The 18,854-nt window shown below is 36.1% G+C and overlaps 1 protein-coding gene across 1 annotated transcript in view; it reads right to left on the minus strand.

Moving 5' to 3' along the window:
- The window catches only part of LOC150102956 (ER lumen protein-retaining receptor 2-like), an 80,878-nt gene extending 76,814 nt beyond the window's left edge, over positions 1–4,064 (minus strand). The window contains exon 1 of the mRNA XM_090398521.1: positions 3,923–4,064. Coding sequence (XP_090254647.1) covers positions 3,923–4,013 — 91 coding nt within the window. The 5' untranslated portion in view covers positions 4,014–4,064. The remainder of the gene's footprint in view (positions 1–3,922) is intronic.
- Positions 4,065–18,854: the final 14,790 nt, after the last annotated feature.

Here is an 18,854-nt window from a genome sequence, read left to right on the forward strand (position 1 = left end):
AAATACAGGAATGGATTGATGAAAATGAGATACAGTACGGTGGAGGGCATGGCTTTGTGAAGGGTAGATCATGCCTCAGTAACTTGCTCAAGTTTTATAACAAGGTGACAGCTGAACTGGGTAAGGGTAATGGGTTTACAGTGATATTGCTGGACCTGGCAAAGGCATTTGACAGGATACCACATGGAATTCTAATCCGTAAACTACAAAACTACAAAATATGGGAATGGATACAGGGTTGGTGAGATGGATAGGTGGGTGGTTGATGGAGAGATAGTAGCTTATTCAGGAGTAGAGTCCAAAAGATGGCCTGTGACTAGTGGTGTGCCGCAGGGTTCTGTTCTTGGACCACTGCTGTTTAATTTGTTCATTAACGATATAGGGAAGGATCTATGAGGAACAGTTCATTTGTTTGCTGATGATGCAAAGTTGGGTAGGGTGATAGTGAATGCATTAGATGTCAAAATCTTGCAGGATGACTGATAGATTGGAGTTCTGGGCTAAGGAGAATGGATGTCAATTTAATGTGACAAAATGTAAGGTTATGCATTTTGGTGTGAAAAGATTAGGAGCAGTATACCACATTGGTGGAACTGTACTCCAGGAGATTGATCAGGCCAGGGACTTGGGAGTGTTGGTGGATAGGGAGATGAAGTTTAGCGGGCACATTGCAAAAAGTAGCTAAATCAGCTCATCAACTCACTTGGTTGTTGAAAAATACCTTGATGAGCAGAGACAAGCAAGTTATTGTACCTCTGAACCGAGCCTTGATAAGACCTCATCTCGACTACTGTGCCCAGATTTGGTCACCTAGGTTCCTTTTTGATGGGGAGGAGGTGGAGAGGATCCAGAGACAAGTGACTAAGATGATAGCGGGTCTATGGAATGAACCATATGAGTACAGGTTGAAGATTTGTCGGTTGCAGAAATTAGTTGATAGGCAGAAAAGGGGAGATATGATTGAGACATTCAAATTGCTAAAGGGTTTCTATAGGATTAATTCAGAGGATATTTTTGAGATCAGGACTGGTGGTAGGAGAACTAGGAGACACCTATGGAAGCTGGGCAAGAGCGTGGTTAGCAGGGGTGTTAGAGCTGGGTTCTTTACTTTCAGAGTGGTAAATGAGTGGAATAAGCTGCCAGAGTCTGTTGTGGGTGCTATGACGGTGAGCGAGTTCAAGGCAAGGTATGATAGATACTGTGAGAATGTCGTATAGTTGTGTGGACATGATGTTTAGGACCTCCCTCGATGAGTCTAAGGACTCCCTGGAGTCGCCTGTAATAATAATCTTTACAATCCAAGGGCTTGCATGTAGGAGAGAGAGAGAGAGAGAGAGATGTAACAATTAAAAATCTATTCAATAGTTAAAAAAGAAGCACTTTAATCTCTTAAGAGTAATAATCAGATGCACATCGTCTATAATGATGCTGAAATTTTTGACAATATCAATTTTTCTCTGCTTACACCAGGCTCGATTTTCTGGAAATAGTCAAAGATCAACAGTTATAAATTGAAGATCTTGTCTCTGAAGTATAATTAATGAAATCTGTAATACCAAGTTTTTCCTCCTCCTCAATGATATGTCTTTCCATCCAATTCCTACTTTCTGATCTCATGTTTTGTATACACTTAATCTCTAAAGATTCTCATATTTTAGAAACAATCTATATTATCAAAAAAAAAGAAATTGGTGGAACAATTTCCTTAAATGAAACAAAAAGAAACTGTACACTAACCTATTTTCATATAAATGAAAATAAATCTTACTGAAGCTGTGCTAATGAAATTCTGAAATAGGTATATTAGTAACCAACCACCATGGAACAGATATCAGTCAAGGGAGAAATATCCACTAGCATCTGTCATGTATATTGAACTCATTCACATTTTCTACATTCCGACACACCGACAATATATTCTACTCATCTCCCACTCACCGTACAGTAAATGCATTCCTCACTGCTTTACTCAACTTGTATAACATTTCCAGGAACAGCCTGTCGTCTTTCCTTGTATCTCCTCATGCTATAAATAATCCATTTTATATTAATCTGGCAAAAATCTCCAACTAATCTATATGACCTAAAAGTATCATGTCATCTTCAACCACATAAACTTCATCTATATCCTGCAAACCTCTCATCATAATCGATATTTGTAGTATCCTGATATTGCCTTAGCTATTCATCTTCGGCTCTAATTTCCCCATCACTATGAAAACTGAATGACCAAATTTGTGCATAATATCCTAGAGTATTATGCACAAATAACACCTACTGGATAGTATTCTCATCTAAACAATATGAATAATTGTCAAGGAATTTTTACTGAACTTCTGGACTCTCACAATGGCTGGTAAAACATTAAATATTATGTATTCACAACACTCTGACAATACATTAAATATTATGGCTTTACTTGAGGAATGATAAATCTGTGTTGCTCACTTCATTGCAACTACCCCTCAAGTGTTTCGTCAATTTGGCCACTGCATTTTGGTACTTATTCTGATAGCCAAAAAAAAAAAAAAAGGAATGAAAAATTTCTTAAACTGATAGCTTTCAAGCATTTATATTTCATGTTTTGAACAACAGAAATAGATGTTGCATGATATATAAACAGCCACTGCATTATTGTATCAAAATGTTAAGTTTCTTGGTTCTGAATTTTTTGATTTTTATTTAATATTTGAGATTTTTACATTTCTTACACTTTCCACCAAAGTAATTTCTTTGCTGACATAGATTTTATCAGCAGGAAATGAATCCTGTAAGCATACTGAATCTGAAATATTACTTATCCCCCCCCACCTCTCTCTCCTAAAATGTTATTAACCTCATATGTTTTGTTTATCATGCAAAATGTGTTCTGGTATTCATTATCTTTTTCCGTCTTCAGATCTATGTTTTACCACTGCATTTCTGTTAGTTAATGTATGTCTGAAAATTGTACATTCAACAAGTTAACCAACTTTACTGAGAGTGGACAGTTCAATTTCTAACAAACAAGACTCAGTTCAAATAACAGGATTTCATATGGTAAATTAAATTGATGGCCTGAAATGACTGGGAAAGAGACCATGCTTGGTCTTTCAAGAAATGTTCTGGATCATCTAACCCTGGGCTTACTTATGAAACTGAACTAATATACTGAATCAGATGTGCAAGTTTTCATAGATTTGTATTATATATGTTCTGATATTTTTTCATGAAAATATTCAAGGAAATTTGGGCAAACGTTTTTATATAAAATGATGGGATATCCTTGCCTCATGGCATCATATTTGGATACCATTTTTTTTTTAATAGACCTCATTCAATTTCATGAATTCCTTAAAGGCAATTACAGAATCCATGATTTTAAAATTAAAGGCAATTAAAAATCCATGTTTGTTCATTTAAACATGAACAAACATGTATTTTTAAATACCAATTCAAAACAATTACCTGTCTCAGGTAACAAGTTTGTTAATTCTTAACATGACAAATTTTCATCTGCTAGAAAATGTTTAATGTAAAAGTTGCAAATTAAAAGTAGGGGGATGGTAAAATAAACAAACAGGTCGAAAATCCTCTAAGCAGTGTTGAACCCAACTGGAATGAAAGAGTAAACATCAGGAAAGCAATCTGGTACGATGGTGTTCTCATATAATTTCCTTTAAAAAAAATAATAAAGAAAGAACTTTAATTATCAGAATCCAGCAAAAAAAAAAAAAAAGTAAATATATGTTTAAGAAAGGAAAACATCACCACGAGAATTCAAAACTGCATCTCCAAGAAAGTATTCTAGGTAAAATATTACTTCACATTAACAGACTACAGTAAAGAGCATATCATTCAGAAGGGTTATTGGTATAGGAAGGCATGCTACATTCGAGTTTAGAAAAAAAAAACATCTTAAAAGGTATCATGTGATTATTACCTGCACATGATCTTGTTTTCCATATTTTTACCAGAAGTATGATGATAGCCAAGAGATGTGATAAATCCCCGGCTAACCGGAATACGTTCATTTTCCAGCCCGGTTCAAGTGCCACCCAACTTACTACACGTATTCCCGGCGTTTAGCGAAAATGACGTGGCTGCACTAGTTATGCATTATGGGAAACATTTTAACAACTCACGACAATAGATGGCAGGAAAATAAAATAATTGAACAGTAACAATAAATGCTAGGACTATGAGTTCCGGTATTATTCCACAAAAATAAAGTATCACACGGAATAATAAACTATTTTTTATATTAATATAAAGAGCCAACATTTCTCGACTAGTTTCGTGAAATTCTTTTGTTCCACATCATCAGGATAACTAACTGAATAAACTAAAAGAAAACAACAACTATAAACGGGATATAGCAGTTAATAACCAGAGTGAAAATATTTGTACTCGTACCTAAATTAACAATGGAAAGGGTGCATTTGTTATGATAGTTTTGCTTGTTCGTAGACTGCTGTATATTACTGGTAAATACGAGCGTATTAGCGAAGACGAAACCAAATATAAAACTATCTCCCTTGTTTTTTGTAGCATTAGAGCAATTTTGCTTGTTATCATACTACTTGATGCTTTGTTTCAGCTGTACAGGGTTATCAAAATTACAGTATTCGTGTTTAAAACTTTGTGAAGTGATCCAAATGTTGCGAAACTTTGCAGGAATACGTTGCGCATCTTGTGAAAGCGATATCGGAGAGGGGGGAGAGTTGTACTTTCGCATTACACCACCAGGTGGAGCTGTGTGATGTACCGAATGCAGATATAGTAAGTTTTCTGTGTGTGAGAAGGAAACAAAACGACACAGGCATAAATAATCCATTTTTATTCACTTCCATTATGTATTCATTGGCTGTGCTGCCCTTTCCGGTATGTCACAAACTGTATTCTTTGCATAGTGTGTTCAACGCCACAACGCACCTGGTCGGGCCTGATGTCGCGCATTTGCTGCGTTATGCTGTCTTTCAGTGCTGGAAATTCATAAGAATGATCCGATGAACTCCTTTGAGAAATACCCAAAGCTTGAATTCACAGAGGATCAGATCATGTGGGGCCAAAAAAGAAAACTACACTTATTCAAGATCATTTACTAGTTAGGTAAAGCAAAATGAATCACACAAAGTCTGCTGTAGACTTAAATAGAGACCTGCCAGGTGGTGGGATTAATGTTTTTGACATGGCAGCCATCGAAGATTGTTGGAAGCAGGAAGGACTGCCCATAGACCAAAAGAGAAACAACAGTTGGTGAAGGCTATGCAGAAAGGAGGCTCCAGTGGGCAAAAGTGTACAAAGATTGGACTGTTGAGAAGTGGAAGGTCATATTCTCAGACGAGAGCCATTTTCAGAAAACATATCCTGTTAGGTAGGAACCATGAGATGACAGCACTTGTTTGCCAGTCTCTTCTTCGGTTCCAGCTATACTTAGCTTCCAAAAGCAACAAGATAGTGTTAAAAGTTCTAGCCTACTCCCTATAAGAGAATAAAAGGCATTAGCTGAATTTTTTCCCCCTAAATATTTGCATTTAAAATACAGCAATTCTTTTGAGGTAACCTTGTAATATGATGGAGAGTTTTAAAAAAAATTCATTTGTAAATGATTTTGAATCACCCCTTTAAAGTGGGATTTTCGGACTATATCCACCAATTCCAATAATTCTTCCATTGTTAAATTAATACCCGATAGGATTCCTTGGGAGTAGCCTCCAAAAGCGACATAAAAATAAAGCGGTCTCGCCTACTCCAAAAAAAAAAAAAAAAAGAAATAAAAGGTTTTTTTTTTAAAAAAAAAAAATAATAATAATAATAACAGCTTAGGTTGCAAGAACGAAAAGAATGTTGGTGGAGCATATAATATCGCCGATAAAACGGAAAACAGTTAAGTAGGAATTAATAACGAAATTTACATAAATAAAGAAATTGCGCGCATGAATTTCGCGCCCAGTCCTTCACAGGACTGGGCACGAAATCGAAAAGTTGCAGAAGCGATAAGAGATTATTAAGGCTTAGAGAAAAAAGCAGATGGTCCGAGGTAAAAATTGAGATCCTGTCGACAATGGAAGAAAACATACTAAGAAGAAAAGTATGTACAGGAACTCAATTATCACAGGAGTACTTAAGACCATATAACAAAATCATGTTTACCCTGAGGCAAAAATTAATGATATTAGTCATGTCCTCCGGATACAAAAAAGTTAAGGTGAAAGAAAGAACTACCTGTATTGGTTCATGCTAATGATTTGAGAGGTGAGGGCCATTCTATGAGGGAGAATTTGAAAGAGTTTTTGGACGAAACAAAAATGACGAGCCAGAAGGAAAAAATTTCAAATCTCCTGCCATGCAATGATAGAGGCGAATTGAGAAGGAGAAGGGCGTTGAAATAAGACAAATCAATAGACCGATTGTGCAGAAGGAATGATATGCATCTCATGGACATCGTTGTTTGATGGAAAGAAGAATTTTATTAAATCTGACAGTGTATAGAAAGAAATTTGTTCACTAAGCATGCTCAAGCGCAAATTCGGGAAAACTTAAGCAATTAGGGTGGACGGAAGTGAATATGTGTGTGAAAGCACCCATGAGGCAATTCAGTGTGAGAATGACCAAGGACATAAAGGTGGTTAGGGGCCTAAAGGGATGCTGTAGTTTCTATATATTAATGCCAGGCATATCAAGAAAAAGAGGGAAGAGTTTTGGGTGTTACTGCATCCTCACCAAATGGTATAGGCATTAGTGAGACTTGGCTAACAGCAGATGATGTAGTTACGATAGAATGTGAAGGATTCAGTGTTTTCAGAGAAGATAGAATGGGGAGGAGTACTGCTGATGATAGCAAATGAATTGCCGCCAAAAATAATGAGATATGGGGAGATTCGCTGTTCATTTAAAACAATATGGCACCGAGCTTGTGATCTATTTATCCCAAAAGGCGTAACTATATTTCACCAAATTTGGTACCCATTAAATTTTACCCATTCTGACACCCTATATAAATCATTCTGCAAACTCTCCACATCGCCAATAAAACAAGATATGCAGTTGGTTGCTGCTATAAGCCACAGTGTTCTACAGATGATCTGCAAGACATGCATCAGTAAATTAGTACAATGAGTGCAGGTCGAGTAATTATTATGGGGGAATTACTTGAAGGAGCATGTGATAGAGGTGACCCGAGGTGCAAGAGTATTGGTTGAGAAAATCTAGAAGAGAGTGACCAAGATGGTGAATAGTCTGTGGAATGCTCCCTATGAGGATAGATTTGATTCGTGGGTTGCAGAAGCTGGTTGATAGGCAAAATAGGAGGATATGGTAGAAATATTTAAGTTATTTAAAGACTTTTATACGACTGATGCAGGACATGTTTTAGCCTTAGCTAGAGTGGGCAGAACAGGAGGTCACTCTAGATGTTTAGTAAAAGTGTTGTTAGTATGGGAATGAAAACTATATTTGTCACTTGTAGAGTTGTGAACAAATGGGATGGGTTGCCAGAGTCAGTTATTAGCCCTTTGTCTGTTAATGGGTTCCAGGAAAGGTATGATATATATTGTGCGGATAAATTGAATCTCCTGCGATGAGTCTTCGGACTCCATGGAGGTGTCCGTAAAATAACAATAATAGATTACCGTGTTTTCTAAAGAGTGTTCAAAGAATCAGCTGAAATGATGAAACGCCCTCTAGAGTGCAAAAAGGGATAATTTTACTTCAGGTTTGATCTTCACTAATTCATCACGACACACTCGCATTTAGCAGTATTATACAGCAGTCCACGAACGAGCAAACAATCATAGCATATGCACACTTTCCATTGTTAATTATGCTGAAATATTTTTTCTATGTTTTAAAGTGTTATTTCCTGTTCATAGATTTTTAATTTATCCAAGTAATTATCCAGTAATTATACACAGGAGCCTGTCTAGCTCAGCGGATGTGGCGTTTGCACACCGCCGCGCTTGGCCGCACGAAGGAAGACTTGGTTTCGAGTCTAGTCGGCGACTAGAGGAAATTTTTCTAAGCCTTTTTTCGACCGGTTCCCGAGTTAGTCGATCTCTGGCACGGGCAAGCGGGTTTTTCCTCCCGGAAACTCGGGTTTTTCGTCCCGTAAACTCAAGAAAATCGACCGTAGAACCCACATTATTTCAGACATTAAATATATTGTGTTAGGGTTAGGAACCACGAGATGGCGGCACATTCGAGCCGTCTCTCTTCACTGTGTACCGCTTAATTAGTGATAGCCTTGGGCCATCTATCTCTGATTGGTACCAGTGGGGATTGAACTGCCCACTCAGTCTCCAAAAGTTAGATAGGGCTAAATGGCCTCGCCTACCCCAGTATACGGGAATAACAAGGCGTTAGCTGATTTTTTTTTTTTTTTTTTGAAGTGATTATCCTGATCAGGGCCGATCAACACCTTCTTGGTGCTCCGGCGGGGAGAGAAATGTGAGGCCCCCTATCACATTTCCTAATGTTCAGTAATAATATACTCATCGATTTTGAAGTCCCAAGTAAGTCAATTGGTGGATGTGAAAGCGATATTTAAAACAAAAATAACACAACAATTCACTCGTTCTTGAAAAAATCCTCCTGGTTTCTTGTAACCGGAGTTTGAAAACGACAATCGACAAAACTAAATTAAGCTTTTGAACGTAATTCTATGTTCTTTCCTCATAGCATTTTCATAAAATACTTTGCATCAAGTTATATTAGGGTTATGTAACATTTTAACCCGCCCATATCGAACACTGAAAACTTGTTTGGTTTCTCTAGTTTAAAAAATAAGAGAATAGGGACCTCTAAAGAACGGGGACGGGTTCGCCGTTACCTTAAAACCGCCCTGATCCTGATTATGTGAAATAAAAAAAATCACGAATCTAGTAAAGAAAATAATAAAAATTGTTTCTTATTCTATGTGATATTTTATTTTTGTGGAGTAATACAGAAAATTATATTCCTTGCATATGTTCTCACACAAGCCTAAGCAACGAGTAACAATAAATATAGTTTGAATTAAAACTTGAGATTTTTCTTGGTTTTATTCGTTGACCAGATGTTAATCAATGGTATACACAAATTGTGAACAAGTTTCAGCAGCTGTTCTGTCTGGCTTCTTCAGGACAAACGGTACACACTAACGTTTGCTAGTAAAAAAGAAGAATGGAGTAACACACTCAAATAAATTAAAACTGACCTGCAACATCATAAGCATGGAGCGTTGGTAAGCTGATGAATTTATTATGCTTTTCCAGATGTCTTTCAGAATCATTCCTTGATTTCTGTTTAGATTTTCTCCCGAAAGGAGTACAACGGCGGCTTCTTTGAAGTTTATACATCGAAAATCTTCTTCTATATAAGGCATGGATCTGTTATCCATCGATGGTTAGAAATCGAGAACTCATGAGCTAATCCTAAGGTATCTGTTCTGTTGTTATTCAGGTCCCCTATGTGTTCTTTTTTTTCGAATTTTCAGGTTTCTTGATGATTGGCCTATGCAATTTAATTCACAGGAACACGGGATGTTGTATACACCTACGTATTCGAAGAAAACATTAATGTGCTTAGGAGATCTTAAAATGTGGCATATAGTTTTGATAGGTTTGAGAGCAACTCTGACGTTGAAAGACTTCAGGAGTTTGGCTATTTTTGTTGAAACTGAGCCTGCATAAGAGATGACGATGGACGATGTATATTGCGCTTCAGGAGGTTGTGGCTGTGGAAGGTTTCTATGAAGAATCTTTTTGATTATATTTTTTGGGTAACGTTGTTTACTAGTGTTTGAGATATGAGAGTGAGTTCATCAAGAATATCTTTTTCTTCTGAGATAATATTGGTCGCTCTATTTTTAAGCATATGTATTATGACGAGTTTTTGGGCAATATGGTGAGACGAACTATTGGCTCGATAGATTGTGAGCTCGATTTGTCCATTCTCTAGTTTTTTTATTAGTGTATCTAGAAAAGGCAATTGGTTATTCTTTTCAAGTTCTAACGTGAACTTTGTTTTTTTGATGAAAGGAATTTATGTTTGCAAGTAAATCAAATATGGTAGTTTCTGTGCATTTCCAAATTATGAAAACATCATCTACGTATCTCCACCAAACCAACAGCTTTGGATTTACTTTGGAAAGGATCTCAGCTTCTAGTTTTTCCACGAACAGATCAACGCAGGAAGGTGATAAGGGACTGCCAATTGTTAAGCCATCAAGTTGTTCATAAATTGTGTTATTCACTTTGAAATAATTAGATTTGAGGCAATGGCGAAAAAGCTGAGCTGTGTCATGTGGATAGAGATTGTCTATGATCTTGATAACTTCTTCAACAGGCACGTTGGTGAATAACGAAATCACGTCTAAGCTTGCAAGGATGTCTGTTTTTAAGCTATATAACGCGCTCAATAAACAATGACTGAGACACCACTCTCCATGCTTATGATGTTACGCGTCATTTATAATTTATCTAACTGTGTTACTCCATTCTTCATTTTTACTAGCAAACGTTAGTATGAACCGTTATACTTGTGCTGAAGAGGCCAGACCAAATAGCTGGAGAAACTTGTTGACAATTTGTGTATATCATTGATTAATATCTAGTCAACGAATAAAACCAAGAAAAAGCTCAAGTTTTAATGTTTAAGTGACCAAATACAAACAAAAATATAGTTTGAATTATTATTGTTATAATTTTCAAGAAGCTATTCTTTCCTGTTGGATTATTGACACAATACAACTATGAGGATCATTGTTGAATAACAGATACTGGAAAACTACTGTTTAAGTGATCGGCTATGTAAGTAATTAATGAGCGCAATAGGTTCTGCCTATATTTTTTGTTATTAATGCTACACTGAGATAAAAACAGTGGCACTTTGAGAAAAGCAGAACTGACATGCAAAAAAACAAACTCACGTGTTCTGTGGAGTTCATGTTTCATTAACAAATCAGGGTTTATTTCCTTGTCATAATGGTAGAAATCAGTCAGGTTGGCCCGAAAGTGACGTGCCTACTACTGCTGGGTATAGTGTTTATATTTTTAGTGAAGATAGAAGCAGAAAACAGACAGAAGCACGAAGGTAAAATTATGAATCGTGTTTAATTAAGTTAAACATATTTGAATAATATCCACAGAATTTAGAAATTATAATCAATGATTCATAAATATTTAATGAAATCAGCTTATAATTTTTTTAGGCCTAGGCACTACTACTACTTCTTGTTCTTCTTTGAGTGCCTTCTCCTATCGTATGTCAGCGACCACTTTGGTAATTTTTGAGCGATCTTTAGCTACTCTGAGCAGTCTCTCAAAGCTCATGCCAGTCCACTGCCAGTCACGATTTTCTTCATCTTCCTTGTCCTCTTCTTCCATTTATCTTCCCCTTTATAATCAATTGAAGTATCTTATTACTAATTATATGAAGAGCCAAAGCCTTCAATTCGGCAACATGAACTTATTTAAGTTAAGGGATATTACATCCATATTGTTTCTTAGCCGAATAAGAAACTCAAAGAATTTCATGCCGAATATAGAAACTATATAAATTTCGGCGATTCCAAGCGTTAGCAAATACCTGGATAGTGCAGCACCTGACCCATTTGGTAGTGCAAGCTGAGGCAACTCATAGTAAGGGTGACGCAAGTTCTGATCACTATTCTTGGTATTTACCTATAATGTGAACATAGCTCCTAGGAGCTGTATTACTGTTCTACATTATGAGAGGTCACTACCCAGACCGGTTTCAACCTTATGTATAGGTGAAGCGGGCTCTAAAAATAAGACGATCCCGAAAGATCGCCCAACTCAGCATTGTTCTACTCAGTGACAGGCTCACCCTATCACCGAGAAGAACTTCTCAGCATTGGCTCTACCCAGTGGCAGGCTCACCCCACCACCAAGCAGAGCCATAATCTCAGTGGTGGCCCCACTCAGAGACAGGCAAAAACCTACCTCCAAGCGGAGCCTCTCAAAGCCAGATCCGTCCCACACCGGTTTCAACATTTATTGAGGTCTCATCAGTGAGTAGGTAGACCTAGTTAATACCAAGTTTGTAGCGAACAGAACTTACATCCCTTTTATGAGAATTGCCAAGAAGGTGTCCTATTAAAATACTAATTATATGAAGAGCCAAGGCTTCAATTCGACGACACGAACTTATTTAAGTTAAGGGATATTACATCCCATATTGTTTCTTAGCCAAATAAGAAATTGAAACAGTTTCATGCCGAATATAGAAACTATATAAAGTTCGGCGATTCCAAGCTTACGCTTGGAATAGTCGAAATTTATATAGAAATACCTGGATAGTGCAGCACCTGACCCATTTGGTAGTGCAAGCTGAGGCAACTCATAGTAAGGGTGGAGCAAGCTCCGATCACTATAGGACTCTTAGGACACCTTGCCAATTCTCATAAAGGGATGTAAATTCTGTTTGCTACAAACTTGGTATTAACTAGGTCTACCTACTCACTGATGAGACCACAATAACGGTTGAAACCGGTCTGGGTGGTGACCTTCTCTCATAATGTAGAACAGTAATTCAGCTCCTAGGAGCTAAATTCACATTATGGGTAAATACCAAGAATAGTGATCAGAGCTTGCTCCACCCTTACTATGAGTTGCCTCAGCTTGCACTACCAAATGGGTCAGGTGCTGCACTATCCAGGTATTTGCTTACACTTGGAATTGCCGAACTTTATATAGTTTCTATATTCGGCATGTAACTCTTTGAGTTTCTTATTCGGCTAAGAAACAATATCCCTTAACTTAAAGAAATATCTTTTATTTTTCATTATGAAGTAAGTGACCAGGATATGCAGTTTTCTTTCTTTTTATGGTATCTAAAAGTTCACGTGATTTCCCCATTTGTTCCAGTACTTCCTGATTGGACGTTTTGCTGTCCATGGGATTTTTAACATTCGTCTGCATAACCACATCTCAAAGGCTTTTTATTGATGTTTTCTTCAAGGTCCAATTTTCTGCACAGTACAGCAGTACAGACCATGCATAGCATTTAACCAGGCATACTCTAAGCTCTAAATTTAAACTGCGGTCACATAGTGTTGATTTCGTCAAGAAAAAAATTTTTCTTGCCATTTCAATTCTAACTTTTATTTCCATTTCTGGATTGCAATCTTCATTAAACCAACCTCCGAGATATTTACACTCTTTCTATTTGTTTCCTATTTAAAGAAAGTGCTGAATTAAGAATTGGTTTCTTATGACTATGAGTTTAATTTTGGTGATATTTATTTTTAATTCCATTTTTTCACTCTCTTCATTCACTAGTTCCAGAAGATTTTGAAGATCCTGAATATTGTCAGCCAGGAGAGCTGTGTCATTAGCATATCAGATATCCTTGATGATTTCACCATTTACATTAATCTCTTCCTTTCTTCCTTTTAAGATTTTTTAAAAATGGCTTCTGAATAGATGTTAAAACGAAAAGGTGATAGCACACATCCTTGCCTTACTCCTCGTTTGATGTTAATGGAGTCTGATAATGTTATCAACTTGAACAGATGGCTTTTGGTTCCAATATAAGTTTTTAATGATCTTGATGACTTTACCAACTAATCCAATTCTTTTTAATACTGCAATCATTTTAGCATGTTAGGCTTTGTCAAATGCTTTCCCAAAGTCGATGAAGCAAATGAATACTTCCTTGTTTTGGTCAATAAATTTTTGGAATAAGATTTGAGAACAGAAAAGAGCCTCTCTTGTTCCCAAACCGTTTCTAAAGCCGAATTGGGTATCACTGATGGTGTCTTCAAATTTTCTGTATATTTTTTTAAAATTATTTTCAGAAACATTTTGAGAACATGACTCATTAGGCTGATCATTCTATAGTCATTACAAGTTTTCGCATTTACTTTTTTAGGTAGCATGATGAAGGTCGGCTGCAACCAGTCTTGAGGGATTATGGCTATATCGTAGATCTTATTAAATAGCTTTACTAATATATTAATGTTGTCACCTTCTAATAACTTTACTATTTCTACTGGTATTCTATTCGGGCATAATCTTTTACCATTTTTAGCTGAGTTCAGTGCACATTTTACCTCTGATTTTAGAATGCATGGATCTTCCATCAGCTCATAAATATTTTCTGGGTTCTGTATGTTATCAGTGAAGAGTTCTATATATTTTACTCATTCTTGCATCCTTTTCGGATATTATTTCTCTCTTTTTGTTTCGAAGGATACTTAGTTGTTTTTTCTTAAATATACATGAGATTTCATTCAGCTTTTTGTGTAGATTAAAATTGCAGTGCTTTTCCTGTAGAATTTCTATTTTTTTACATTTTTCATTCATCCAGATTTCTTTTTCTTCTTTGATCTTGCGTTCAATAATTTTCTAAACCTCTTTATATTTTGTTGGAGTATGATTTTTATACGATCTGCGTTGATCCATGATAGAAAGAATTTCGTCAGCTATCCAATCTTTCTTTTTTACTGCTCTATCAAAACACAAGATATTGGTACATTTCTTTATGAAGACAGATTTTAATTTTCCCCATGATTTGTCAACCCTCATGATGTCATCATTCTTGTTAGGTGCTAGTTCTTGATTCAGAACTTGACTCAATTTATTTCTTATCCCTGTTTTTTTTAATTTTCCTAAATCAAATCTTTTTTTGTTTATGTTTCTTAAGTATAGCTTTCAGTCTACATTATAACTCTGCCACCAGTAGATTATGACCAGAAGAAATATCTGCACTAGGAAAGGTTTTGTATTCTTCATAGACCTTCGAAATCGTTGAATAATTAGAAAAGTAATCAATTTGGTTTCGGACTATATTTCCATTATTAGCCTGTAGTGATGAAAAGTACATAGACTTCGGGATGATAGCTTAAACCACGTGTTTGTGATTAGCTCCTCTTCTTGGCAGAATTGAATAAGATGGTCTCCTCTCTTATTTCTTGTTCCCAGTCCATGTTCGCCAACTATATCTCCACTTCTACCTTTCCCGACTTTAGCATTGAAATCACCCATGACGATGTCATTTCATGTTTTTTTTGTGTTTTTCATTAGTTCTTTTAATATCATAAAATTCTTCGATCTCGGTATCACTCTTGTCAGCAGTAGAAGCATAGACCTATATAAGATTAACATCTAGTGGTTGACTTTTCAGTGTTAATAACATCATCCTATCTGAGTAAGGGATGAAGCTGAACAGTGACTTACTGACATCTTTGTTCAATATTATTCCAACAGCATTTTGATGGTTGTTTTCACTACTTCCAGAGTGATACATTGTCATATCATTAACATGAATATTGCCTGATCCTGGCCACCTAACTTCACTCATTCCTAAAATCCCAATTTCAAGTCTTTTCAAAGCACTACTTAAGAACAAAAAGCTGCTCACTTCATATACTGATTATTCTAAAAAAAAACAAGTTTATCACAATCTACTCGTGTGCTTTTTCAACTTACAATTAGATCATCCACAAGAAATGGCGTCGTAAAAGCTATAGGATTGAAAACTCCGATCACAACGGTTTTGAATGCATTCTATGAGATCTCGTTAGTCTGCCTATCGAGTATATAACAACTTTCAACTAAACAAGAAAGCAAAAGCAACTGAAAGATTGGATAAAAAAAATGAAAGAAAAACAGGCAAACTGGTCGCAGAACAAATGGGCAATATACTGGCCTCGCCTCCTCCCAGCCATAGCTGCTTCAACCATAATTACAACATAACCAAATGAAGACTCCAAAGAACGTTGTTGCTTCTTTCTTGAATGGGTAGTTAGGGAAAAGGTTCGAATTCCTAGCTATTTTTCAGTCCAATAATTATATGCTTAAATTTTGTTTCAGTCAGGTTACTAAAAGATAAGTGTATACATTTCATAGGTGAGTAGATTGTAAGAGAAAATCGACAAAATCAGAGATTTCTTAGCTACTTTGGAAATATTGGAATGTACATATCATAGCTGAGTTCATGGTTGAATGTGTACCAAGCTATGCGAACTTTTGATCCCCCCCACCAAAAAAAAAAAAAACATATTTCACACTGATTCACTTTCAACATTAGTTAGTCCTGTATCTAAGTTTATGTCAATAAATATTTGCACTGAAAGTCTTCAGTGGAAGTAGTGTTGTCCTCTGCACTTGACCACAGGAAGATAGACTTATTTCCAAGTCTAGTCACCAACCGGAGGAACTTTTTCTAAGCCTTTCTTCGATCGGTTCCCGAGTTATTCAATCTATAACACGAACAAGAGAGTTTTCTCTCCGGAAACTCGGCAATTTTTCGTCCTGGAAACCCACGAAAATCGACCGTATAATTCGCTCTATTTCAGACAATAACATATCCTGTTAGAATTACGTTCCAAGAAATGGTAAGTAACACTTGTTTGCTAGTCTCTTCATCGGTTGGCGCTTATAATTAGTGATAGTCTTGAGCCAGCCATCTCCAATTGTCTATTGGTGGAGTTTGAACTGTCCACTCAGTCTGCAAAAGGGTTAAAAGTTCTTGCCTACTCCCTTTAAGGGAATAAAAGGCTCTAGCTGATTTGTTTCGAATATTTGCATTTAAAACACGGAAATTCTTCGGAGGAAACTTTGTGCATGATGAACGGCTTAAAAAAAAATAATTTGTAAATGAAATAATAATGAAAGCTGATGCAACATACTTTGAGTCACATCCTTTAAAGTGAGATTTTCTGACTATATCCACCAATTCTAATAATTCTTCCATTGTTAATTAACATCCAATAGGATTCCTTCGGAGTAGCCGCCACAATACCATGTCATATTCCAGTGGATGTGTTTCTAGCTTATTCTCATTATAAAGGTTCTTTAGTGAGCATATAAAAACGCTAGTGACGGTGAGCCATCTTTCATACAGTACAAATGCAAACTCATTAAATCAGTTGTTTCGCCTCTTTTTTTCGTATCATTCGCTTGTATTCTCACTTTTCTCACTTAATATTTCACAAGGTAGCTTTCAGATGGCTAAACGCAAAAAGAACATCGACTAATTTCTTCTCTCTCTCTTCTCACCCAAACATGGTGCTAATATTCTGTAGGATGTATAATCTCTCTCTCTTGTAGAGAAATGATATCAGAGGACCGGTTCTAGGCATGAGGAATCAAGTACATGCTTTGAGGCGACACATTTACAAGGGCTGCATTCGATCAATATACAAAAAAAAAAAAAAAATCATTTTGTTATCTTCAATATTGTAAGTTTGTATCTGTGGTTATATTAAAGTAAAAATGCTGTATTAGTTAAAAATTAAAATAGAATAAAAATAGAAATTTTATGAAATATTTTTTTCTGCTAGCGAGAGTTTTATATAAACAATGTGTGATGGCAATGATATATTTTCCACTAAAACAAGACGCAACACTCAACAACTGGGTTGTAAATTTTTAACAACCGGCTGACACATACACACAAATAAAATAAAACGCAGAAGGTTCTCCCTTTGTGATAATTACAGTCCTCTGAAAGTATAAACGAATACAATTCGTCTTAACATAACAACCCCATTAGGTTCAAGACATTACTGGAAATGTGAAATCTTTGAAAGACATCGAGCATGGGAATATTAATATCTTAAATCTCAAGCGAAATTAAGCATGTTTGTTGAAAAATAATATTTCTGCAAAATCGCTAGATGAGATAACGCATATACAGACTGCAGCTTAGATAAGGATCAGGAAGAAAGAAGCACAAAGGGTAGCGAAAGTGCATCCCCTGCTGGATTTTTGTCACCATATAAAAGCTTATTTCTCAAATTCTGCTGGTCATTGTGGATGGAAGTACATGCCGTCCTACATTTTATAGCTACAACACCACAACATATTGTAATTATTAAAATATAAACCCAAGTCAATTAATGAAGACTTAACTGTTCTTTCCCCATAAAAACTCAAATTCTAGAGTATATGGCTAAAAAAGTAAATTTTTTGGAGATAAAATGGGGTGGGGGGGTAGAGCACCATTTAACATGGAATCCGAAAAGGCTTTTTTCTGCCATTAATGAAATATGTACTCAAATTATAAAATAAAGTAAATCGGCGAAACTTTTATTCTCTTATATGGGGTAGGTGAGACCTTTTTTTTTTAACCCTATCTAGCATTTGGAGACTGAATGGGTAGTTCGATTTCCACTGGTAGGTAATCAGATATAACTGGCCCAAGACTATCACTAATTATATAAGCAGCAACCGATAATGAGACTGACAAACAAGTGCTTCCATTTCTTGGTACCTAACATGATATGTTATTGTCTGAAATAGCGTGGGCTCTACGGCCGAATTTCTTGAGTTTATGGGACAAACAAACTCGAGTTTCTGGGTGATAAAACCCGCACCAAAATTAATCTTATTACGGAGATATCTCGATGCAGAACACTCATCGCAAGAGATCCATTATTCACTCACAGGCCATTATTAATACAATACCTATCATATCTATTCTTAACCTCATTCACTGATAAAGCACTTATAACCACCTCTGGCATCCCATTTCATCTAGTCACCACCTCCAAGCAAAAAGTCTAGTCCTAACACTCTTGCTAACCACACTGGTACACAATTTCCATAGATAAACCAGGGTTTATCTATGGAAATTGTATTGTTATGTACTAATATTATATCCAGTTTAAACGGTAACACTACTTATTGCTTTGCATGTTTGTGTTTAGCAAAAAATAAATAAATAAATAAATAAATAAATAAATAAATAAATAATAATAATAATAAATAATAATAATAATAATAATAATAATAATAAATTAAGGAGCCTGTGTAGCTCAGTGGATGTGGCGTTTGCCAACCACGGCGCTTGGCCGCACGAAGGAAGACTTGGTTTCGAGTCTAGTCGGCGACTAGAGGAAATTTTTCTAAGCCTTTTTTCGACCG

The sequence above is a fragment of the Typopeltis vanoorti genome, chromosome 9 (genome assembly GCF_054136105.1).
Source record: "Typopeltis vanoorti isolate ZY-2024b chromosome 9, IOZ_Tvanoo_1.0, whole genome shotgun sequence".
In the NCBI taxonomy this organism is placed as follows: Eukaryota; Metazoa; Arthropoda; class Arachnida; order Uropygi; family Thelyphonidae; genus Typopeltis; species Typopeltis vanoorti.